At 44.2% G+C, this 25,179-nt stretch overlaps 1 protein-coding gene across 3 annotated transcripts in view; it reads right to left on the reverse strand.

The window, feature by feature from the left end:
• The window catches only part of LOC128328147 (hepatic lectin-like), a 70,397-nt gene that overhangs the window by 12,289 nt on the left and 32,929 nt on the right, over positions 1-25,179 (reverse strand). For 2 of the 3 annotated variants that reach the window (XM_053257812.1, XM_053257811.1), the window contains 2 exons: positions 16,874-16,960; positions 13,375-13,526 (listed from right to left, as the gene is read on the reverse strand). In XM_053257812.1, the coding sequence (XP_053113787.1) occupies positions 13,375-13,526; positions 16,874-16,960 (239 nt within the window). The remainder of the gene's footprint in view (positions 1-13,374; positions 13,527-16,873; positions 16,961-25,179) is intronic. The other variant, XM_053257813.1, reaches the window with a different exon arrangement.

Below are 25,179 nucleotides of genomic sequence, written 5' to 3' on the forward strand. Positions count from 1 at the left end.
TAGAGAAGATCGGAAGACTTTTGCAAAAAATACAACAATTTGGCCAATTGGCTGGGTTTTATATAAATAAGACTTAAATGAAGGTGTTGACAAAAAATATGGACCAGAAATCTAATGATAGATTTTTTTTTAAAATAAGTGAACTGAAAGTGGAGAAGAAAATTAAATACTTGGGCGTCTGGTTGACAAACAAAAATTCTTTGTTGTTTTCAAATAATTATATTAAAATATGGAATATATTAAAAACTGACTTGCAAAGATGGACTAGAATGAACTTATCTTTAATGGGAAGAATTTCAGTTGTGAAGATGAATGTTTTACCTGAAATGTTGTTTCTTTTTCAGACTATTCCTATAATTAACACGTTACCTTGTTTCAAGCAATGGCAAAAGGACATAACCAAATTTGGCAAGGGAAAAGACCAAGAATTACATTTAAAAATTTAACAGATGCTAAAGAAAGAGGTGGTCTTACCCTGCCTGATTTAAGGTTGTATTTTGATGCTGTTTGTTTTACGTGGTTAAAAGAATGGATAACATTAAGAAATCCCCGAATACTTGATCTGGAAGGATTCGATAGAAGGTTTGGATGGCATTCATATTTGTAGTATGATAAAAGTAAAGTGCATAAAGACTTTCTTAATCATTATGTAAGAAGGAGTCTAATGAGAGTGTGGGTAAAATATAAAAAATAGTTGGAATCTAAAACTCCATTATGGCTATCCCCGATTGAAGCTTTAGCACGTAAAGAGATAAATATGCAATCTGAATGGGGTACCTAAAGGGATTTGTTATGTTTCCAAGAAAAGGGCTGCAAATTAAAAAAACCTAATCGGAGTACAAAATTTGGTTAGTAACTGGTTTCAGTACCATCAGTTAAATGAAATCTATAAGAAGGGTCTTGAAGTTGGATTTGAGGATCAAATGTCGAGATTTGAGAAGGAGCTCTGTGCAAATGGAGAAAAATTAATTTCTAAGAAGTATAAGTTGTTGCTTTTGGAGGAGAAAAGAGATGAAGTGGTTAAAACGACTATGATAAAATGGGCTCAAGATGTGGGTCATAATATAATAATAATAATAATAATAATTCGATTTCTATACTGCCCTTCCAAAAATGGCTCAGGGCGGTTTACAAAGAGAAATAATAAATAAGACGGATCCCTGTCCCCAAAGGGCTTACAGTCTAAAAAGAAACATAAGACAGACACCAGCAACAGTCACTGGAGGTACTGTGCTGGGGGGGTGGATCGGGCCAGTTACTCTCCCCCTGCTTTAAATAAAGAGAATCACCACGGTAAAAGGTGCCTCTTTGCCCAGTTAGCAGGGGTATATAGATAGATATGGCAGCTTGGGGAAAATTATGGAAAATGGATTTAAAGTTCACTACATGTTATACTTTAAAATAAAATTATTATTATAAGATGATTTATAGGTGGTACTTGACACCCCAAAAATTAGCATCCTCTATAATAAAACCCTTAAGTGTGATCCCGTTCCACCCGTGTCTTTCTCGGCAGTTCTGGGCATGCATGGAGTGCATGCCCAGAACCGCCAAGAAAGATACGGCCGCCCAGAGATGGGCGGCCATGTTGGCCAAAACGTCCCAAACAATTGCCGCCGCTGCCACCGCCGCCACCACCTGCCCGCCCGCCCTCCCAGCTGCCCGAGTTCTCCTCACCAGCCCCCCCCACATGATTAAGGGCCAAATCGGCCCAAACAATTGTGGCCGCCACCCGCCCTCCTAGCTGCCCGAGTCCTCCTCACCCCGTTAGGCCCGCATCAGTCGGACGATCTAAGACCATATTCTGAGAAGGAGAGAGGAGCTCGCAAACAGAGCTCCTCTCTGTGCAAAGCCTCTGCCTGAACTGGTGCTATGGATGCAAAGGACGCAACAGGCGTCCTTTGCGCCCAAAGCGCCAGTTCGGGCAGAGGCTTTGCAGAGAGAGGAGCTCTGTTTGCGAGCTCCTCTCTCCTTCTCAGAATATGGTCTTAGATCGCCCGACTGATGCGGGCCGGGGTTGAGGAGGACTCGGGCAGCTGGGAGGGAGGGCGGGTGGTTGGCGGCAGCGGCGGCAATTGTTTGGGCCGATTTGGCCCTTAATTATGTGGGGGGGCTGATGAGGAGGACTCGGACAGCTGGGCGGGCGGTGGCCGCAATTGTTTGGGCCGATTTGGCCCTTAATCATGTGGGGTGGGCGGGTGAGGAAGACTCGGGCAGCTGGGAGGGAGGGCGGTCGGCGGCGGCAACTGTTAGGGTTGATTTGGCCCTTAATCAGGTGCAGGGGGGCGCGGCGGGGGCGACTGGAGGAGGTAGACGTGTCTGGGCTGACCACTATGTTTTTCTACTGCGGAGAGCCCAGAGGCGGCGATGGTGGGTCTGGCCCGGCCGCCCAAGCACAATCGAAAAAGTTAAAGAACCCCCCCCCCCCAAAACCAAACGAAACTCCATACATCAATGTTTGAAGGGAAGAACAATTAAAGGGGCAAAAAAAAGCTAGCGCCCATTATTATAACGGGCTTAAAAATACTAGTTAATGTATAAAAATGTTCCAAACAAATGTTGGAAATGTGGACATTGTGAAGGAACTTTTTTTCATATGTGGTGGTCTTGCGGGAAGGCAAAGGCCCTTTGGGATATGATATATAATGAGTTGAAGAAAAATTTTAAAATGACATTTCCTAAGAGGCCAGAATCCTTCCTGCTGGGAATAACGCAAGGAGAGTTTTCCAGAATAAACTTAACATTTTTTATGTACGCAACCACGGCGGCCAGAATAGTATATGCGCAGAAATGGAAGGACAATGAAATGCCCTCAAAAGAAGATTGGTTGATAAAAATTTTGGAATATGCTGAGATGGCAAAACATATAGTACTGATAAGGGATGAAAACTTGGAATCTTTTAAAGAAGATTGGAAACCATTCTTACTATACTTGAAGAACTATTTTTCTAATATGGACATTTCAGCAGGATTTGAAATTTATTATTATTATTATTATTATTATTATTACTTTTATACCGCCCTTCCAAAAGGCTCAGGGCAGTTTACATTAAAACACAATTAAAATCAGTTAATAATTAAAATAAAAATTATAAAAACATAAAACAATGATTAACAATTAAAAATATCATAAAACAACAATTAAACAATCAGAACAATTTAAAAACAAGTTTTAAAAAGCTGAGAAAGCCTGGCTGAAGAGATGTGTCTTCAGGTGTTTTCTGAAAATTGCCAGAGATGGGGAGGATCGTATCTCAGCAGGGAGCGCATTCCACAATCTCGGGGCAGTAGCCGAGAAGGCCCGTCTCTGTGTAGCCACCAAACGAGTTGGTGGCAACTGGAGATGGACCTCCTCAAGTGACCTCAGCGGCCGGTGGGGCTCATTGCGAAGGAGACGCTCTCTTAAATACCTGGGGCCTAAGCCGGTTGGCTTAGCAGGTTGGGTAGAGCAAAATAATAGCAGGTTGGGTAGAACAAAATCGAGTTTGCAATGTGTAGGATATATGTTTTGAATTACTATAGCAATGGTTGACATGTATAGTTAATGAATCGCGCAGATTGATGAGCGGGAAGTCTACATTTACTTAATTAGATGTAAAGGGATTGTTAAGATATTGTAAAAACCAATAAAAAATTTAAAAAGCAAAAAAAAATCTGGAAGGTTCTTTAGCTTTTTATAATTTTATTACTTTTTATAATTTTATTACTTTTATTGTATCTTGCTGCCCCAAGCAGTAGTGCACTGGATGGGTAGGATATAAATATTTTAAATACATAAATAATAATAAATAAGGTCGACCAGAGCAAGAGCAACTGGAGGGATGACTAGAGATGGCTGTGCTGGTGTTAGATAGAGCCAGCTGCTCTCTCCCTGCTAAATATAAGATAATCACCACTTTTAAAAGATGTCTCTTTGCTCAGCTAGAAAGGGTTATTATAATGTAAAAGAAACAATAAAGTTCACAAAAGAAGCCCCAGATGCTTTGTAAACTTGCAGGAGCAATTGCCTGGTCTTATTTACATCTTGCAAGTTGCTAATTAAGAACATAAGGACAGCCCTGCTGGATCAGGCCCAAGCAGGCCCATCTAATCCAGCATCCTGTTTCACATAGTGGCCCACCAGATGCCTCTGGGGAGCCCACAGGCAGGAGTTGAGGGCATGCCCTCTCTCCTGCTGTTGCTCCCCTGCAACTGGTACTCCCTGGAGGGAGTTCTGGCATAACCTGCAATGCCCCCAGACCAGAAGGGGAGGAATGGGGCATCCTCAAATTCCCATTATTCCCTACGGGAGAAATGCAAAAATTGGGGGGGGACTTTAAAAATCCATTAAATAGCACAGGAGTGTCTGATTGCTTTGGGGTTTGGTGGGTGGTTGACACGCTCGGGTGCCTATCACCTACCCCAGTTCTGTGTCCCTAGGTGCTCCACATAGGGAATAATGGGCCAGTTTGAGTTCCCATTATTCCCTATGTAGAACCTTTAGAACCAGTTTGAACCGGGGGGGGGGGGGCGGTTTCAAGCAAAACCAAAACCAAACCTACCCACCCTGGTTCGAAGCTGGTTCAAATTTGAATGCTGCCACATGACCGTGGGATGGCTGAAGGGAGGGTGAGCTCAGCGCTGGGCCTGCCATTCGTCCAAGCATCTCTAACGAACTGTGCAGTGCGCCTGCACAGTTATGAGAGCTCATCACAAACCTGTGACATCACGGGCTTGCGACAAGCTCTCACAACTGCGCAGGTGCATCTTGCAGTTTGTTAGAGATGCTGCTGGGCCGAATGGCAGGGTCGTCGTCATCACCATCCTTGCCACTTGCTGGCAGGGGGGAGAAGGAGTGCTGAGCTCACCCAGCATTGTTTTTCACTCCAACGGAGGCCGTAAAGTTCACCTCAATTTTGTATCCCCAAACGAGCAACAAATGGCTCATGCTATTAAGCCCTTCCATTTTTCTAGGGGTGCTTCCTTCATTCCTACAGCCATTAAACTTTGCACAGCCAAGAGACTGGGAAAGATGGCATCATGACCGGTAGCTTCGGTGGCCTCAGCCGCTGAGACTGCACTTCCTCTTCGGAGTAATTGGCTTGTTATTAATCAGGAGGATTGATCACAGAGAGAAAATGGAGTTGTCACCCTGAGAGCAGACTGGTGTAAACATACAAGGTATAAAAGGCCTTAGAATCGAAGCAGAAATAAATCATGAAACGCCGGACAAACTCAGGAGAGACTTTCCATGAGTTTCCCACATGAAGAGAAGAAGAGGCTATAACACCTGCCATATTAGCGACTGCCTTCCCAATTTCTAATTCTTGTCTTTTGAGGGTGTTGTTTGTCTGTATTCTCTAAACTTCAAGATCTGCTAAGGTACGTTCTTTCTTTCTTTCTTTCTCCCCCCCCCCCCCCCGCACCATTGAGGATTTATGGATCACCGACCAGAACAGCATAGAAGACTCAGCTTCCAGTTAATCATAGCACTTGCTGTGAAGGATTTACAATTTAGGCAACCTTCGAGTTATTTAACACTCTTGAATGGGATTAATCAATTACTTCAGCTAAATAAGAGAATAGACAATCAAAATGCATGCTTAAGGTTGGTTCATAATGAATTTGTTAATCTTTAATTCTGTTAGACCCTTTGAAAAGATCTACATATTTCTGAAAGAAGAAGCTTAATGATGCTTTACTTTTTCTTCTCTTTTTTTCCTTTTGATTTCACTCTTTCCATATTAGTAGGGTTGTGCGTTTTGGTTTTTTTCTGTTTTGTTTTTCGCCCGAAACCGAAACTCCCTCATTTTGTTCTTTGTTCGAAATCAGCCCATCCGAAACACCCCAATTTTGTTCTTTGTTCGAAATTGCAAAATCCGAATCCAAAACATTTTGGATTTAAAAAACAGCCCCAGGGGAAAACCAGTGGGTGTGGGTGGTGGCACCCAATGGGTGGAAGCTACCACCCACATTTCAGAGGAAATGGGCAAAGGGCTGATTTTTGGTGAATTTTTGAAGTTTAAGATTCTTCCCATAGGGAAGAATGGAGGTTTCAGCAAAAGTATAGCTTCACGTTGGGGGGAAAGGGGTGGCCAAGAGCAGAGTTCGGTGGGTGGTAGTGCCCAGTGGGGGTAAAGAAGCTGCCAGAATTATTTCAAGGGAATTGGGCAGAGGGCTGATTTGTAAAGATTTAATTCCCCATAGGGAATTATGGAGGTTTCAGCAGCCCCATAACTGCACTTGGGGGGCACCAGGGTGGCCCAGAGCGAGTGGTGGTGTAGAGCATAGAGGGTGCTAACCACTCCCATGGGTTGCTAACCCATGAGGTACTGGGTTCTGTTGTTTCTGAGATGTTTTGAGTGTAGATTCTCTGGTAGCATATGAGAATGGATTCATGGTTTGTCATTGAAAATCTCATATGCTACCAGAGAATCTGCACACAGAACACCTCAGAAACAACAGAACCCAGCAACCCATGGGTTAGCAACCCATGGCAGTGGTTGGCACCGCCATGTGCACTATAACACTGTTCACTCCCAGCCACCCCAGTGCCCCCCAGGTGGAGTTATGGGTCTGCTGAAACCTCCATTATTCCCTATGGGAAAAACCCCTTAAAGATGCGTAAACTCCCAACAATTCCTAAGAAATCAGCCCTTTGCCCTATTCCTTTGGAATCTGGGTTGTGGCAGGCACCCCTTGGGGCAACCCAACCCACTGTTTTGCTCCTCAGACCCCCTCTCTGCCCCAAATCTGCCCCAAAGACATGTAAACTTCAGAAATTCTTTTTAAATATCCTCCCTTTTCCCAATTCCTTTGGACTCTGGGTGGCAGCAGGCACCCATTGGGGCACTACCACCTGACCCACTCTTCTGCCCCCAAAGCCCCCCTTCTGCCCTGAATCCACCCCAAATAACATCAACATCACACATCAACACATCCCACCCCCCAGAAATGCAATTGATCTACGCACAACAGTGTGAAACAACAACAATGAAATGCACACTGCCCCATACAGTGTGCACACTGCCCCACTGGCCAATGAGGGTAAATTTTACTCTTAAATATCCTTAAAAGGAATAAGGAGGCAATTGCCAGCAGATCAGCCCATGCTTTCTCTGGCCAATCTGCGGGCTGGAAGGACTGGAAATTCAAACAGATGTCAAAACTCAAAATGGAGACTGAAGGAGAAAAACCTTTTGGGATTTCAAAATGGAGTTCCGAAACAGCCAAAACAACAAAACGTTTTGTATCCGAAACAGGGATGCTTTGTTTTGGCTACAAAATGTTCTGTTTTGAGCACTGGGTGTTTTGTTTCAGTTACAAAACAGCCGAAATGGCCTGTTTTGGGCACAAAACGTTTTGTATCCAAAACGAAACGCACATCCCTAACATATAGTGGAGTAATGAGGCAATGGTCAACATTTTATTACACATTACTGGACTAGCAAGGATTAACATTTTAATACAATAGCTAGTGGAGTAATGAGGCAATGATCAACATTTTAATAAAATTTACTGATTTGGGGGGGGATGACTATCATTTATGGATTATTGAAGTCTTTAACTGTTTTTATCAAACTATCTGAGGATTTTGCTGTTAAATTTCTGTTAAAGTTCCCTACTGAAAGAGAACAGGACTGTGGTAATGAGGCAATGATCAACATTTTATTACATTTTAGTGGATCAACAAGGATTAATATTTTATTACGATTTAATGATGCTTTTCTGGATGACTATCATTAAAGGAATATTGAAGCCTTTAACTGTGTTAACCAGGCTATCTGAGGATTCTGATGTCAAACTTTATTAAATGGAACAGGACTGTGGGCTCAGCTTTCAGTCAATGACTTTATTTCGGTTTACGATTATTTATTATTTCTTGTTTAAACAGTCAGACAGGTGTTATATTATTATTATTATTTCTTGTTTACACAGGCAGACAGGTGTTATTGACTGGTTTGTTTTATCCAGACATCAAGTCCTTCCCAAGGACCTGGGATGCCAGAATTTTATTGTCAGTTGTTATAGATATCATCGCAGAATATAGGCTGTTCCCAGTAAAGCTGCTTTTTCTAATTGGCTGATGGTGTGGCCATCAGCCACATGATGGCTGTGGCCACTATGGTGTTGAGGTGCTCTTCAAGTAGAAGTACTGGATAAATTCTTGTTAAACTTCTTTTGACAATAACATATTAATTAGTTTTTTTATTAGGTAAAAAACTGGCAGTGTCTGAACATTGTCCAGGGTAGAACCAGGGGTCACTCCATGCAATTGATTGCCAGGAGGTCTAGGACCAACAAACGGAAGTACTTTTTCACACAATGCGTGATCCACTTGTGGAACTCTCTGTCACAGGATGTGGTGACAGCCAACAACCTGGATGGCTTTAAGAGGGGTTTGGATGACTTCATGGAGGAGAGGTCTATCAATGGCTACCAGTCGGAGGGCTGTGGGCCACCTCCAGTCTCAAGGGCAGGGTGCCTCTGAGTACCAGTTGCAGGGGAGTAATGGCAGGAGAGAGGGTATGCCCTCAACTCCTGTCTGTAGCTTCCAGCGGCACCTGGTGGGCCATTGTGTGAAGCAGGATGCTGGACTAGATGGTCCTTGGGCCTGATCCAGCAGGGCTGTTCTTATATTCTTATGTTCTAGAATCATCAGAATAACATTTACTAATGTGAAGTTTATGTAAAACCTCTAAGGAACTCTGACTATTGCTTTTTAAAAATATATAAATTAGGATTTAAAATATCTAGTTTATTTGAATCTGAAGGATTAACAGTGCAGGTCATTTGGATTTTAGCCTGGTCTTGCCTTGTGGTTATTTCTCTCTCTCTCAGGACTTCATCCATCCATGAGAACCTTTCCCCTTATCTTTAAGAAGAATATTTGGTTCCAGTTTGTTTTCATAAAGTAAAGCTGAAAACCTCCAAAGGCAACATATCCCTATTTGCCTGCAGAAAGTGGGGGTTATATTAACCATTTCCTCTCTTTCTGGGAAAAATAGTTTGTGTTATTCTAATTATCAGATAATAATGGACATGTGCTAATCTGGACTTTAGAGCTTTTTACTAGTTGAGGAACTATACTGTTAGGTAAATTCCTATATTAACTCTTGCATTCCCTGTATATAATACTTGGCTACTCATTTATTCAGGAATTCTACATTATCTAAGTATAGTTAAGCTCAAGCATTTCCCTGTTTACTCTGCTTGGTATCACTGTGAGGGAATTCAGTTTTTTAAAATAAGGATCAACATGTCTGTTAAAATGATGTCTTATAATCAATTTATTCTTCCAGTTATGGTAGAGCTTAATAAGATTTCCTCAAAAATAGACAGTATGACTGCAAAGTTATGTTTTCAACAGGAAGAGTTTCAGACCAATTCAGAAGCTAGTTCCCAGATGGTGAGGCTATTCACACGATTGCAGAAAATCGGGCTAGCCTCTGCTAGCCCAATTTTCTGCAACCGTGGGAACCACCGGGCTCGGCTGCGAGCCTGGTGGTTCTTGAGCGGGTAACCCACTCAGGTAGCCCACCCCTAAAACCAGGTTTTTTTTATCATGAGTAGCCACGACGTGGCTCCGAGGGTCTCATCAGTATGCCATGCGCGCTCGTGCAGGGCATGCTGGAGTTTCCGGGGGCCAATTGGCCCCCGCTCCCCCTAGCCCCCGCCAGCAATCATGTGGGCAGCCAATCCAGCTGCCCAGGGCTCCAGCCCTGCTCATGTGCGCGGCCCGCTCTCCCTGCTGACTCTCGCAAACCAGGTCTCACTGATCGTGAGACCCGGCTCGATGTCTATTAAGACAATGCAATCTGAACAACATAAGGCTTTATTGCAGGATAGTTGCATTGATAAACAAACGTGTGGTGATCTGCGTGTGACTCTATCAGATCTTGGAAATGACTGTATGATGGGACTTAAGGTGAAGATTACATATCCAGTCTTTGATATAGCTGAATAAACCACAAATTCAATCAAGTACACATGGATTTTACTTTTCTGGCATCAACCTTTCTCTGAAGTTAAAAAGATGTGGATACATATGTTTTTAGATTCAAAATAAGTCTTAACTGCATGATCTTTTCTTTTTTCAGTTTTCATTGGATACTAATTGGACTGGTTTATTGACAAAGTTTTTGGTTACTTTATGTTATAGTTTTTTCTTGCCCCTGCACTTTTTTATTTTTATTTTATTTTTATTGCATTATCAATTGGCTTGGTTTATCAATGAAGTTTTTGATAAAAGGCCCTTCTTTTATTCCATCATAGATTATTACATTGTTCTAGTTTTCCAGTTTTCTTTTATTAGGAAATAGGTTTCCTATACTTACTAACTTGAACACTTTTGTTACCTTTCTGCTCTGGCATTTTTTATTTTCATTTTGGATTTCATTGAGTCTCTCAATGGTTTTTCAACAGTTTAAATCTATTTGGAATGGCCTACAGACAAAATTTTAACATTATTTTTTAATTTCAATTAATTCGAGAAAAGTGATTATTCTATTGCTCTTTTTAGTTTATTATGTCACTAGTAACATTAGACCCGTTACATTAACGGGCGCTAGAAGACCTTTGGGGCCGGCTATCTCTCTCTCTCCTCCCGCCCCCCCCCGTCTCCGGTGGGGCCGAGTGTGGCGGCCGCCGCCATCGGGGCTGATTGCCTCGCCGCCGCCGCCAAGCTCGGGCTCCTTCTGGTGCGCGATGTTGGTCCCCAGACCACGGAGCCTGATGTCGGCCGCCAGCCCGCCACCTCCTCCGGCTTCCCACGGGCCTGTTTCCCCCGGGCTCCGGCTTCCCCCGGGCCCGCCACCTTCTCCCAGCCGGGCCCACCGCCTCCTCTGGCCGAGCCCACGGCTCCGGCCGGGCCCACCGCCACCTGGGCCCACCGCTGCCTCAGCCGGCTTCCCCGCCACCTCCTCGCCTCGCCCGGCCAGGCCCGCTGCCTCGGCTCCTCGGCCTGTCCCTGTCGCTGCCAGGCCAGGCCCACCAGCGGCCATGGCCGCCGCCACCACTGTACTCCGTCCGCGCGCACCAGCCAATCAGGCTGCAAGCGCAGCCACGCATGTGCAGAACACCTCCCAGAGACACGGACGCAGATACTCAAGGGTTTTATTATATAGGATTAGTTATTTTTCTTAATACTTATTTGTTGCTAGCCCTGTATGTCTCTGGAATTTCCTTGTTTCTGCATTTTTTATTTTTACTTTGGATCTCAATGAGTTTTTTGTGACTTTCTGGGGTTTTTTTGAATGGGATTCCAACTAATCTGATTGGCTTCTAAAGAAAGTTTTTGCTACATTTTTGGTAGTCTTTTTCTTATTCTTAAATTAAATTGACTAGAGAAAAACTGTATTTAATTACAGATTACTTCACTCTACTGCTTTCCTCTATCTTCCCCCCCCCCCCCCCCGCTTTTCAGTTTACCTTGAAGCAATTATTCAATACTTTTTGGTAGATAATATGCTGGACACCCAAATGATATAAAAACCAGTGAGATTCAGGTTTAATTTGAAGCTCATAATCCTCCTTAATAATCCTTTTCACTACCTCGTTCTCTAATGATCCAACCACCTCCCTGGCAGGTTTCCTGCTTCTGATGTATTTAAAGAAGTTTTTGTTATTCCCCTTGATAATTTTAGCTAAATGTTCCTCAAACTCTCTTTTTGCCTCCCTTATTGTCACCTTGCATTTCTTTTGCCAGAGTTTGTGTTCCTTTCTGTTCTCTTCATTTGGACAGGCCTTCCAATTTTGGAAGGAAGTCTTCCCTTTTATGACTTCCTTGACGGTACCCGTTAGCCATGCTGGCATCCTCCTGGACTTAGTGGTACCTTTCCTCCTTTGGGGTATACAATCTAACTGGGCTTCTAGTATTGTGGTTTTGAGTAAATTCCATGCATTCTGGGGTGAAGTGACTCTCCTGATTTTCCCTTTCAGCTTTACATAAGAACAGCCCTGATAGATCAGGCCCAAGGCCCATCTAGTCCAGCATCCTGTTTCGCACAGTGGCCCAAGATTTCTTTTCACTTTACTCCTCATTTTGGAGAAGTTTCCTCTTCTGAAATTCAAAATGTCTGTGTTAAGACTTCCTTGGTGATTCTCTCCCCGCATGTATGCTGAATTTGATTGCACAATGGTCACTGTTCCCTAAAGGGTCGATGACACTGACATCACGCACCAGGTCCTGGGTGCCACTCAGAATTAAGTCCATGGTTGCCTTCTCTCTGGTTGGTTCCAAGACCAACTGTTCTAGGGCACAGCCATTCAGCGTATCTAGAAATCTGACCTCTCTGTCATTACCTGACCGTGAATTTACCCAGTCTATGAGTGGGTAATTAGTCATCCATTATTACAGGCCCGCCTCTCCTTGATGTCGCCCTGATTTCCGCCTCCAACTCCCAGTCACTGTCAGCATTTTGATCCAGAGGGCGATAGCACGTCCCCAGTAGCACGTTCCCTTTCCGGCCTTGTATAGTCACCCACAGGGTTTCTGTGGAGGACTGCAGTCCACCTAGGTTTCCTACCTTGTTAGATTCTATTCCTTCGTTAGCATTCAGTGCTACTCCACCTCCAAGGTGCCCCTCCCTGTCCTTCCTATAGAGTTTATATCCAGGGATAACAATGTCCCATTGGTTCTTACTGTCTACTTATACTATAATTATACTATACTATAATTATATGGTATATAATTTTAATTATACTATAATTGTTTACTTATCAAATATAAATAGACCTACAGATTTTAAAAAAGCCTTTCAGTGAGGCTTTCAGTGGAGAAGGTGCGGGTATGTAGTGTATAGTGTGCAGTGTGCATAAACCTGGGGGAGTCTCTTAATTTTTCACCTGACACTTGTCAGATGGTCTGTGTGAACAAGAAGCTTTGTGAAATCGCGGGGCTTGTTTTGTTGTTTTTACAAATGCTTTTCTACTCAGGCTTCTAGGATGATCCCACCCACAAGACACACCCATATACCTGTGTCCCGTATTCAGGCAATGAAATGTTGGCAACCCAACTGGCAGCATACTTTGGTAAGCACTACTAGCACTACTACTACTACTACTACTACAGTATTTATATACCGCTCATCAACCAAAGTTCTCAAAGCAGTGTACATAGAAAAATAATGTATAAAGAAGATGCTCCCCTGTTCCCAAAAGGCTCACAAGTTTTAAAAAAACAACAACACACATAAGGCACATACCAGCAACAGCCACTGGAGGGGTGCTGTGCTGGGGTTGGATAGGGCCAGTTGCTCTCCCCCTGCTCAATATAAGAGAATCAGCACTTTGAAAGTTAGCAGGGGTGAGTCATCCCAAGCACCCCAGTCATCCTCTGCGTCCCCCTCCCCCTGCCCATGACCATGGAAGCCTGTTCCTGCCCTTTCTGCTCACCTCAGTCGCTTCATCTCCAATAGGAACAATTTCGGAATCTTCTTTTTTACAATCAGCATCACATTCATCCCGAGATATAGCAGAAAAGGAGACATAAAAGATATTGACAAATTTTTGCCTCCATCGGCCTCGGAGTTTTGTCCTAGTATCCACTGAGAAATGTCAAGACAGGAAGAGAGAGCAAAAAGAAGAGAGGGGGTGTACTCAATACCATCCTGTCTCTATGCAGATTTTTTAAAGTTATTCTGTGGAGTCCAAATGAGTTACACACTAATACTTCATTACACTTAATATCACTTATTAAAACAGGAGCATATTGAAGAACAAAACATTTTTTAAAAATTTTATATCCCGCTCTTCCTCCAAGGAGCCCAGAGCGGGGTACTACATACTTGAGTTTCTCCTCACAACAACCCTGTGAAGTAGGTTAGGCTGAGAGAGAAGTGACTGGCCCAGAGTCACCCAGCAAGTCTCATGGCTGAATGGGGATTTGAACTCAGGTCTCCCCGGTCCTAGTCTAGCACTCTAACCACTACTAGGGGTGTGCATGGAACCAGCTGGCCCGGTTCGGTTCGAGTCCAGAGGAGTAGAGAATGTCAAAATGAACAGAGCCAGTTTGGTGTAGTGGTTAGGGATGTGCGAACTGGTTCGACGTCGAACTGGTTCGATGTCGAACCTGTGTGGTTCGACAGTCCGGGGTTGAACCGAACGATCCCCTCTTTGGTCCGACCTCGGACCAAACACCTCCGGACTGTTCGAGCAGTTCGAGAACTGGTTTTTTTTTTTAAACTACTTTTTTTTTTAACTTACCCCCTCCAGGGCTGTTGCTGGAGGGGGGGCGGAGGAGGTCCCCCCTCCACTTCTCTCACTGAGAGAAGTGAGTGAGAGAAGGGGGTGCAGTAATACAGCTTAGGGGCGCTTTCATGCAGTTGGTACTGGAGATGGAGGAGCTTTGAGCTGCCATTGACTGGAATGCTTGTAGAATGGTTGCTTTAACTCTTTAAAAATGAGGAGTGAGTGAAGGGGGTGCAGCTGCTTTATATAATTTTTTAAAGCAGCCATTCTACAAGCATTCCAGTCAGTGGCAGCTCAAAGCTCCTCCATCTCCAGTACCAACTGCATGAAAGCGCCCCTAAGCTGTATTACTGCACCCGCTTCTCTCACTCACTTCTCTCAGTGAGAGAAGTGGAGGGGGGACCTCCTCCGCCCCCCCTCCAGCAACAGCCCCGAAGGGGGTAAGTTTTAAAAAATGTAGTTAAAAAGAGAAAAAAACAGTTCGCAAACTGCTCGAACAGTCCAGTGGTGTTTGGTCCGAGGTCGGACCGAACAGGGGATGGTTCGGTTCGACCCTGGACTGTCAAACCACACAGGTTCGACGTCGAATCAGTTCGCACATCCCTAACCACTGCACCATACTGGCTCTGTTAATTTTGACATTCTCTACTCCTCCAAAATGTTCAAGTACTGCACATATTTAACTCATTTTATTGAGATGCGTCTTTCATTATCTTTTCTATGTTTTCCTGAAGCAATAGATTTGTAACCAATTTCCCAAAGCATTTATCTAGTCAGCTAAGAATACCATACACACATGGAATCATATATTCGAGTTCTGACAGGTCTGCATTAAAATTAGGACTTTCCTTGGGGTAATTTTTAAAAAAGATTTCAGAACTATTTTGGAATGTTTCCAAAAATATACAAAGAAGCTTCTCATATTGGTGTTGAATTTTGTTCAGACTGTCCACATTTTATTCATTGTACCCGATGGATACGTCTGGCATCAGGATTTAAAACAAGGGTTTCCTAAATAGCACTGGCAAAGATCTTTAACAATAACAAAAATATAGAGAGGACCCCAAAGTTCTAGATATTAATACGAGATTTTTAGTTGACAAAGGGGATTATGCCCTTGTTTGGGAGGGTTTGCCCAATGATTCAAACATTTTGGAAAATAGAATTGGTGATCAACATCCTGGCTAAGTACACAGCTGCACCAAGAAGAAGCGTCTCTGCTGCATAGAGTTCCCTTGCCTCCGCTTGGCCTATAGTGCAAACAGGCCTTTTTGTCAACCTCTCCTTCCCTGGAAGTACCATGCACTACCTGGAAATATGACCCAGTGGGCTGCATTGGCCTGAGTGTTGTATTTTTGAGTGGCACAAGCTACTTCTGAAGGGAAGAGAAATTGATGTAAATTGCCTCCGCCTGTACAATAGGTGTTAAGGAAGCTCTCGTTAGCAGGGATGCTTCTTCCTGGCATGTAGCTGCATGCTTGGACAGGATACCAGCCAATGTGCTCAATCTGATAACAGATTATAGGGCTCCTATGAACCTGAAAGTGATGCACATGACCTCAGCCGCATGCTCCCCAGGGCTGGGCAGGGGGAAGGCAGGAGCTCACTTGCCTTCCCCACAGATGAGTCGCTGTCGTCCCCTTTGCCATGCTGCGCGCCTACACAAGCGGCAGTGCAAAGGAGGGAAAAGCTGAGAGAGGGAGGACTTTCCCCCTCCTGCATCCCAGGGTGCCCTGGGGCACGAGTACAGCATTAGAGCAGCTGCTCCGCTCGGTGCAGATGCTCCCTCCCCAGCTCGCTGCAAGCAATGGTGGTAGGCCAAGGGGAAGTTGTCGGCCATCACCCAGATGATCACCAAGCACAGGTTCGCTTAACCTCGGCTAAATGCAGGGTTACAAAGTTGGGCAGTGCTGGGAGCAACCTTGCTCCTGGCACTTCACATGTGCAGCCTAATTCAGGATGAGTTGCTCTAGCCAGGGTTAGGCTGCACATGTGAATACACTTATTATTGTGTTTAAGAGATTTGATTGACCAGTTGGATCTTCGATTAGTGATGGTGACCTTAACAGCAGCACAGATTTGTATAGTTAAGGCTTGGAAGCGTATACTGTAGAGATGTTTGAGGTTGAGCCAGTTCACCATCAAACAGGGTCAGCTTGAGGGCTCACCCCATGAGCCGGTCTGGACCAGGTTTGGCTCAACCTTGAGCTGAACTCCACGGGTTGGCTTGGAGCCAGTTTGAGGGTGCTGGCATGTGGGGGAGGTGTCCTCTGCCATCTTCCCCTTCCCCCAGCAACCTCTTCCACTCTTCAATGGGACACTTCAGCCCATTTGGGGGTCATTCCGGCCCTTCCTTTGGAGGCTGCCGTGCATGTGCGCCGGGCCCCAGGCCACGCAAATGGCCAGGGTGCATGTGCAGCAGCCTCCAAAATGGCCCAGGAAATCAATGATCTAATAATAATCAATTAGCAGTCTAGAGCTGCGAGGTGCCCTTGATGTTTTGGATCTTGAGCAATCTCGAGTCTCAATAAATTCAATAAATAATAATTTTTAAAAATCAGCTTTTGCTTCAGCTAGGTTGATCAGGTGCAACAAGGGAAGGCCGGGCTCCTACACCTTTGAGAGCAGCATAGAAGAGGGACTTCCAGCAATCTGAGGTGGGTTCCCCCTGACTCAGATACTCCTGCATCTCTGCATAACTTACAGATATCTGACATTATCTCAGCATTCCTCCGTTTTTGCCTTATTAGTATTTCTGATAACTTCAGGGCTTCATCGAGTATTTCAAGAGCTAAAAAGGTTAGAAAAAAGTTGAAGTCAGAGGAATCTTACACAGATTTTATGCACACACATCAGCATTCTGAGACACTCCAACATGACCAAAAGGCAGAAGCCAGGATAGGACTATGCAGATCGAAACAGATTGGGGGAAGATAGCAGCAGCAAACTCCCCACCCCAGTCAGTCAGGCCCTTGGGTGCACTCCTTCGCTATCTGCTTGATGATGTTTTGTAGTGAGAGCAAAAATCTATCCTTCACCCCAACACTCTGTGTCGTCTTTCTATCATGGATAGGATCCTGCAATGGAGTGAGATAAGTCTCTGTTTGCAAAGGGTATCGAGTTGCAAACAATGCACATCCAAAAGCAGCCCAGCAACTTAAAAACACTCCTTCCACATATTCAGCCTGTTTATCTGGTGGATGTTTTTTTCTCCTATTGAATTACAAATGGATCACCCTTTATTTATTTATTTATTTATTTATTTATTATCAAATTTGTGCAAACGTCCATCTCTGGGTGGTTAACAATGGCATAAAACAAGTTGGAATATATACATAAACTTAAAACAATTTAACAATTTAAAAAACACCTACAAATTAAAATTTTAAAGAACAGAAAAAGCTGGGGTGAAGAGGTGGGTTTTCAAATGCTTTTTAAAAATGGTCAGCGATGAGGAAGATCGTATCTCAGTAGGGAGTGCATTCCACAATCTCAGGGCAGCAACTGAGAAAGCCCATCCCTGTGTGGTCACCAGCTGAGCTGACAGCAACTGGAGAAGGATCTCTCTGGACGACCTCAATGGGTGGTGGGGCTCATAATGAAGAAGACGTTATCTTAGATACCCAGGGCCTAAGCCATTTAGGGCTTTACATGTTATAACCAGCACTTTGTAATTTGCCAGGAAACCTACTGGCAGCCAGTGTAACTCTATCAACACAGGAGTGATGTGGTCTCTCCAAGATGACCCAGAGACCAACCTGGCCACCGCATTCTGGACCAACGGAAGCTTCTGGACTATGTACAAAGGCAGCTCCACATAGAGCGCAATGCAGAAGTCTAGTATGGTGGTTACCAACAGATGTACCACTGTTCTGAGGTCGTTCATCTCAAGAAACAGACACAGCTGACATATCAGCTAAAGCTGATAGAAAGCCCCTCTGGCCTCTCAAAAAAAAAAGCCCCTCAACCTGAGATACCAGGGAGAGGTGTGGATCCAGAAGTACTCCCAGACTGCGAACCTGTTCCTTTTGAGGAAGTGTGACCTCATCCAGAACAGGGAGATCAGAATAGTCTCTGGAGTTCTGACCCCACACAATAAGTACCTCTGACTTATCTGGATTCAGTCTCAGTTTATTCTTCCTCATCCAGCCCATTATTGCTTTCAGGCAAGCATTTAGGGAAGTTATGCCATCTCTTGAAGAAGTTGACATGGATAAGTAGATCTGGGTGTCATCAGCATACTGGTAACACCCAGCTCCAAATCCCCTGATGATCTCTCCCAGCAGTTTCATGTAGATGTTAAAGAGCATTGGAGAAAGTATGGAGCCTTGAGGGACACCATATTTAAGCTCTGATTTCAAAGAGCAACAGTCTCCAATTGACACCATCTGGAATCTATCTGAGAGGTAGGAGCGGAACCACTGTAAAACAGTGCCTCCCACCCCCAACACTCTCAGACGTTCCAAAAGGATACTATGGCCGATAGTATCGAAAGCCGCTGAGAGATCCAAAAGAACCAACAGAGTCACACTTCCTCTGTCAATTCCCAATTGGAGATAATCCATCAGGCCAACAAAGGAGTCTGAGGGTAACAAATTTCTCAATCTTAAGAGTCAACTGTGAACAAGAGCCAACTGGCACATATTATTCTGTCTCTGATAATCATCTGGGAAAATAGTTATCAGGTAGGATCTCAAGCACCAAAGTTATATTTTACATCAACATTTTAAATTAACAACATTCCCAGTTATGGAAGCAACAGAAGTTTTAGAATGCCAAAGTGCAAAACAATGAATATGTCAAGCTAATTCTTGGAGTGACTAGTGGTAAAGGTAAAGTGGTTGTGCTGTCGATTCGGTGTCAACTTCTGGCACCTTGATGAGGGTAGTGTCCCTCTCTTGGTCCTTTTAGATCTCTCAGCAACGTTTGACACTATCAGTCATGCTATCCTTCTCGACTGCCTGCGTGGGTGGGGTATCGGAGGGACTGTCTTACAGTGGTTCTGGTCTTACTTTAGCGGGCATGTCTAGTCGGTATGCATTGAGGACAGATGCTCTGACCCATGGCCACTCCTTTATGGAGTTCCCCAGAGTTCAGTTCTTGCCCGTCCTTTTTAACATCTATATGAAGCCGCTGGGTCAGGTCATTTCCCAGTTTAGGGTGAGATTTCATCAATACACTGATGATACTCAGCTATATATTGCCATCCCAGACCATTTGGGGATGCTGTTTCTGTGCTTACCCGCTGCCTGGAAGCTATTAAGGTCTGGATGAATCAAAACAAGCTCAGACTGAATCCACTAAGACTGAATTACTTTTATTCAGCCCTCGTACCGGCCAACAGTTGGATGTGAACCTTGTTTTAGATGGGGTGGCGCTGCCCCCAAAGGAGCTTGTTTGGGATTTGGGGGTCCTTTTGGACTTGCACCTCCTGCTTGAACAGCAGGTGGAGGCTGCGACCAGAAGTGTTTTTGCCCAGCTTCATCTGGTTCGCCAATTACACCCTTACCTTGATCGGCAGGCTAATGGCAGTGACCCATGCCCTTGTAATCTCCCGCTTAGATTATTGTAACACTCTCTATCTAGGGTTACCTTTGAGGATGATCGGGAAGCTACAACCGGTCCAGAATGCAGTGGCTCGCCTACTCATGGGTGCCAGAAAATATGACAGGGTGGCACCTCTCCTGCAGTCATTGCACTGGTTGCCTCGTTGCTTCCAAGTTCAATTTAAGGTCCTGGTTTTGACCTTGCGGGACTTGGCACCTGTCTACCTACAGACCCGCCTCTCCCATCCAGTTACATCCTGTCCGGTTAGATAATTTCAGATGGCCCTGTTGTCGGTCCCTGATTTCCAAGAGTTTCGGGGCTCTAGGGACCCGTGAAAGGGCCTTTTCGATTGCTGCCCCGCTTCTTTGGAACTCTTCCCCTCCAGATTAATTTAGCCCCTTCCTTACTGATCTTCAAATCTCTATTGAAGACTTTTCTTTTTCGCCAGGCTTTTGCCCTGTAGTTTACCTATTTGTTTTGTGTTTTTTTTGTTAGTTACTTTAGTTTTTAATTTAGAATGTAATTTTAAATGTTTTCTTGTTTTGCATGTTTTTGTGCACTGCCCAGAGTCTTCGGAGTGGGTGACATAGTAAATGTTTCTAATAGATAAATTTCTAATAAATATGCCACATACCATGGGATGTGCAACATACGCCCTTAGGCTTTTATGTATATAGAAGATTGCCATGAGTGTGTCATGGTTTGTTGGTTTGTTTGTTTGTTTGGTTGGTTGGTTGGTTGGTTGGTTGGTTGGTTGGTTGGTTTATATATTGCTCTTCCAAAAATGGCTCAGGGTTGTTTACATCAAAATAAAAACAATTAAAATCAATTAACAATTATAATCAAAACTAAATCAATTAAACAATTAAAACCATTTAAACATTAAAATCATTAACATTAAGATCATTTAAAACCAACATTAAAATTCAAAACCATAAATCTAATTAAAAGTCTGGGTGAATAAATATAGGGAGGCTCTTATTTCAATATCTTCAGATGATCTTAACAGGCGGTGGGGCTCATGGTGAAGAAGACGTTCTCTTAAATACCCAGGGCCCAAGCTGTTTAGGGCTTTACAGGTATAACCAGCACCGTGTATTTTGCCTAGAAACATATTGGCAGCCTGTGTAGTTCTTTCAACACAGGAGTAATATGGTCTCTCCTAGATGACCCAGAAATCAACCTGGCGGCTGCATTCTGGACCAATTGTAGTTTCCAGACTATGTACAAAGGCAGCCGCACACAGAGCGTATTGCAGTATTCTAGCCTAGAGGTCACCAGCAGATGTACCACCATTTTGAGGTCATCCATCTCAGGAAATGGACACAATGGGCATATTAGCTGAAGCTGATAAAAAGCACCTCTGGCCACTGGCTCAACCTGGTACACCAGGGAGAGGTTCGGATCCAGAAGCACCCCCACGACAGTCCGGGGTCGAACCGCGGACAAAACACCACTGGACTGTTCGAGCAGTTTGCGAACTGTTTTTTTTTTAAAAACTACATTGTTTTTGAACTTACTCCCTTCGGGGCTGTTGCTGGAGGCGGCGGGGGGCGGCGGCAGAGGTTCCCCCCCCCCACCGCCGCCGGTCTTCCTTATTGTCTCTTGGCCCTTCTCAGCGGTTCCGACTCTCAGCCAAGGGTGGCTGGCTGCGGCACGGCACGGTGCACCAGGGCATCCGCTCGTAGCGCTGCTCTGCTCTCAGCCCCGGCAGGGAGGCAGCCGAGTTCGCGGGGCCTCTGGCGCTGGGCTGCCTAACAATTGGGAGCCAGTGCTGTAGCTTCACCAGCACCAGCCCTTGCAGCGGGCGGCTTGAACTTCCCTCCCCTGGACTTGAGATCTCAAGCCGGGAGCGAGCAGCCGGCTGCCGTTCGGAGGCAGGTCTCATCAGCGCCTTCTGAAGTCCTGAGCCCGTCCTCAAAGCATTGCTTGCTTCATCTGCTCCGACAGTCACCTGACAATGAGCTTTCGCGGGCGATTCAAATCGTCCTGGAGTTCCCCCTCTGCCCAATCTAAACCAAGCCATATATTGGGAGGTGTGTGTGTGTTGGGGGCGGGGTTTTCATTTTTAAATTAAATTCTTGTTCACTTCAGCTGAAATGCCTGGAGATGTATTTCTTTTAAAAAATGAGTCAGCACAGGAGAGGAAACTGGATTCAGCCTGAATTGTTTGCCTTGCAGTCTGAGAGAAGTGAGTGAGAGAAGCGGGTGCAGTAATACAAGTCATTTTCCCGCTGTGCCATTAGGGGTCAGGGTAGTGAGCAACAAAAGAGATGCAGAGGAGCTCCCAGAGGACCTTGATGACCTGAGGGAATGGGCCACAAAATGGCAACTATGGTTCAGATCAATAAATGTCTGGATCAGAAAATCTCAATTTAATATATACATTAAAGAGATCTAAGCTATCAGTCACTAATCAGGAAGTCCAAGGATCTTGGAGTCCAAGTGAACAGCCCGATGAAAATGTTGACCCAGTGTGAGGCAAATGTGAGAAAGGCAAAATCCATGACAGTGATTATTAGGAAAGGGATTGAAAATAAAACTGCTAACACAGGTGCAGCCACATTTTGATTATTAGATATCATTGTCATCACTGTATCTCGAAAATAATTTTGCAGAGCTGGAAAGGAAAGCCAAAATGATCATGGAACAAAAGCAAATTTCTTACAAGGAAAGGCTACAATGTCTGTGGCTTTTTAGTCCAGAAAGTGGTAGTGGGGGTGGGGGGGTGGGGGTCTGATTTACAAAAATTTTCATGGAATAGAAGGAAATGTTTCTCACTCTTTCGTAATAATTGTGCATCAAGCTGCATCCAATGAAACAGATTGGCAGGAGGCAGGGGCGTAACTATAACAGGGCAAGGGGAGACAGTTATCTGGGGGCCCACTGCCTTGGGGGTCCCCCCGAGGCAAGTCACATGACTGACTCCCCCAGCTGCACACCTGCCCGGGCTTCCTTTAGTTGTATTCATCCTCTGAAATTGATGTGAGTGTGAAGACCTGGAGCTACCAGAACAGCAGGTCTTTCTCTAGTACTATTCAATGACTTGCATCGTCCACAATTTACAATTTGTTCTATTGTGGCACATTGTGTGTGTGTGTGTGTGTGTGTGTGTGTGTGTGTGTGTAAAAATTTTGCTGTCCCTTTTGTTACCACTATTCAGCCTCATTTAAGATTTCTTTACTTCATGAGCTGAGCTTCAGTGAGCTGGGGGTGGTGGGGGCATTTAAAAATCTTGTCTCTGGGCCCACTCCAACCTTGCTATGCCCCCCTGGCAGGAGGAGGTTTAGGATGAACAAAAAGGAGGTTTGCTTCATGTAGTGTATTGTTAGTCTATGGAATTTACAGATAAAAGATGTAGCCATGGCCACCAGCCTTGGTGCCTTTAAAGGGGATTAGGCAGGTTCAGTGGGGAGGCGAGGTACTGGCAACTAGTCATGATGGCTAAGTGCCACCTCCAGTTTCAGAGGCAGAAGGCCTCCAAATATGAGTTGCTGGGGAGCAGCAATGGGAGAAGAGGCATTTTGGCTACTAATCGGACTTTGTAGCCATGGAAATCCCCTTCGGCATCATGTTTGATCTGGAGGCCCCATTTGCATTTGGCAGTCTTTCTTCCTGTGGGTAGTTCCACAAGTATTCAATATGCCCTCTAAATTCTCTACACATTCTCAGGGGAATATGAGGTGGAAAATTCTGAGTAATTCCTGCTGAGCCTTAAAATATTCTCCAAATGATTCTCCATATACGTTGTGTCAGCTGGATGACCTTTATCCAGATGACTATTGGCACTCTCAAAGAACTCCGAAAGTTTGGTGAGGCAAGACTTGCCTTTGCAGAGGCCATGCTGGCTCTCCTTTAGCAAGGCCTGTTCTTCTATATATTCAAGAATTTTATCCTTAAGTATGCTTTCCATCATTTTACCCAGAACAGACGTTAAGCTGACTGGCCTGTAATTTCCTAAATCCCCTCCAGGATCCCTTTTTGAAAATCAAAGTTACATCATCTACTTTCCAGTCCTCTGGTGCAGAGCCTGATCATAGGAACTAATTGTTGGAGATAGAGTTCCAGTGCATCGACCTTTTGCACCAACTATCCTAATGACCACTAGGGGCATTGGGAATAGAGACAGTGAGTAAAGGTCGCCCTTTCTGTCCCTACTCTATGACTCCTGATCTGACTATTCAGCACTTCCTGTGCTGAGTCACAATCCTTCCTTTCCTCTTAGAGAGTAGATGGAAACCTCTCTCTCTCCTTACCAATTCATTATGTAGTCCTTTAGATTAGGATTAGGACTTTCCAATGCAAGTGTACTTAACCAATAAACACTTAGTATTTAGTTCTACAAGAATCTCCATATGTTTTCTCTAAATAGCTGCGACAACCAACCATCCTCTGCTACCTGCTCTGTAACTGGAGTGTGTGCTCTCTTCCTTAGTGCTCTGCTGTTTACCTATTGGGGGCAAAATTAACAACCCCCAACACTAGTTACATATTTTTGCTAAGAAATCAGCAATTTCACATTTGTGTTCTTAAAGAACTCTCAGTTTCATTAAGAATAAGGATGCCATCTGGCCCTGGTGATTTGTAGATTTTTAATTTTTCAAGACAGATGAGAACATCATCACTTGTCACCTCTATTTGATCCAGTTCTTCAGTTTTCACCCGCAAGAAGCTAAGTTCAGACACTGGTATGTGCTCAGTACTCTCTGCCGTGAAGACAGATGCAAAGAACTGATTCAGTTTCTCTGCAATCTCCATATCCTCATTAATCACACCTTTTCACTCCCTCTAACTGTCTAACCTGGCAGGTTTTCTGCTTCTGATAAATTTAAATAAGTATTTATTATTGCCTTTGATGCTTTTTGTTATATGTTCCTCAAACTCTTTTTTTTTTAATCTCCTATTGTCTTCTTGCATATCTTTTACCAGTGTTCCTTTCTGTTCTCTTCATTTGGGCATGACCTTCATTTTCTGAAGGTCGCTTTATTGCCTTTTATGGCTTCCTTGACTCTACTTGTTAGCCATGCTGGCATCTTCCTGAACTTGGTGGTATATTCCCTTCTTTTTTGGTATGTGTGAAGGAACAAGGCCTAGACCTCTTGAGTTTCTGTAAATAAACCCCTGTATTGTACAGTGTATTAATATTCCCAAACCAGTTCTTCTAAATAAGCCCTGATAAATGAATTATGTTATATTATATTCATAAGAACTCTGCAGTATTGTAAATAGGATTTCTGTGCTTGCAAATCGCTGTGCATGGCAGGGTCAAAAGTTCATTCTTGTTTCGCTTTTGGTTTAGCATTTTGACAGTTGATTTTTGGAGGGAAAAGAGATTTCAAGAAATGGAGGGAATTTTTGTTTTTTCTAATTGGATGGCTTAAAAAACTGTTGGGCCAGAGAAACTTTATATATTAAGAGAGTTTTGAGAGGGAAGCAGCAGTCTGCTATTCAGAGTCCTGGAAG

The sequence above is a fragment of the Hemicordylus capensis genome, chromosome 5, assembly GCF_027244095.1.
Source record: "Hemicordylus capensis ecotype Gifberg chromosome 5, rHemCap1.1.pri, whole genome shotgun sequence".
Lineage (NCBI taxonomy): Eukaryota > Metazoa > Chordata > Lepidosauria > Squamata > Cordylidae > Hemicordylus > Hemicordylus capensis.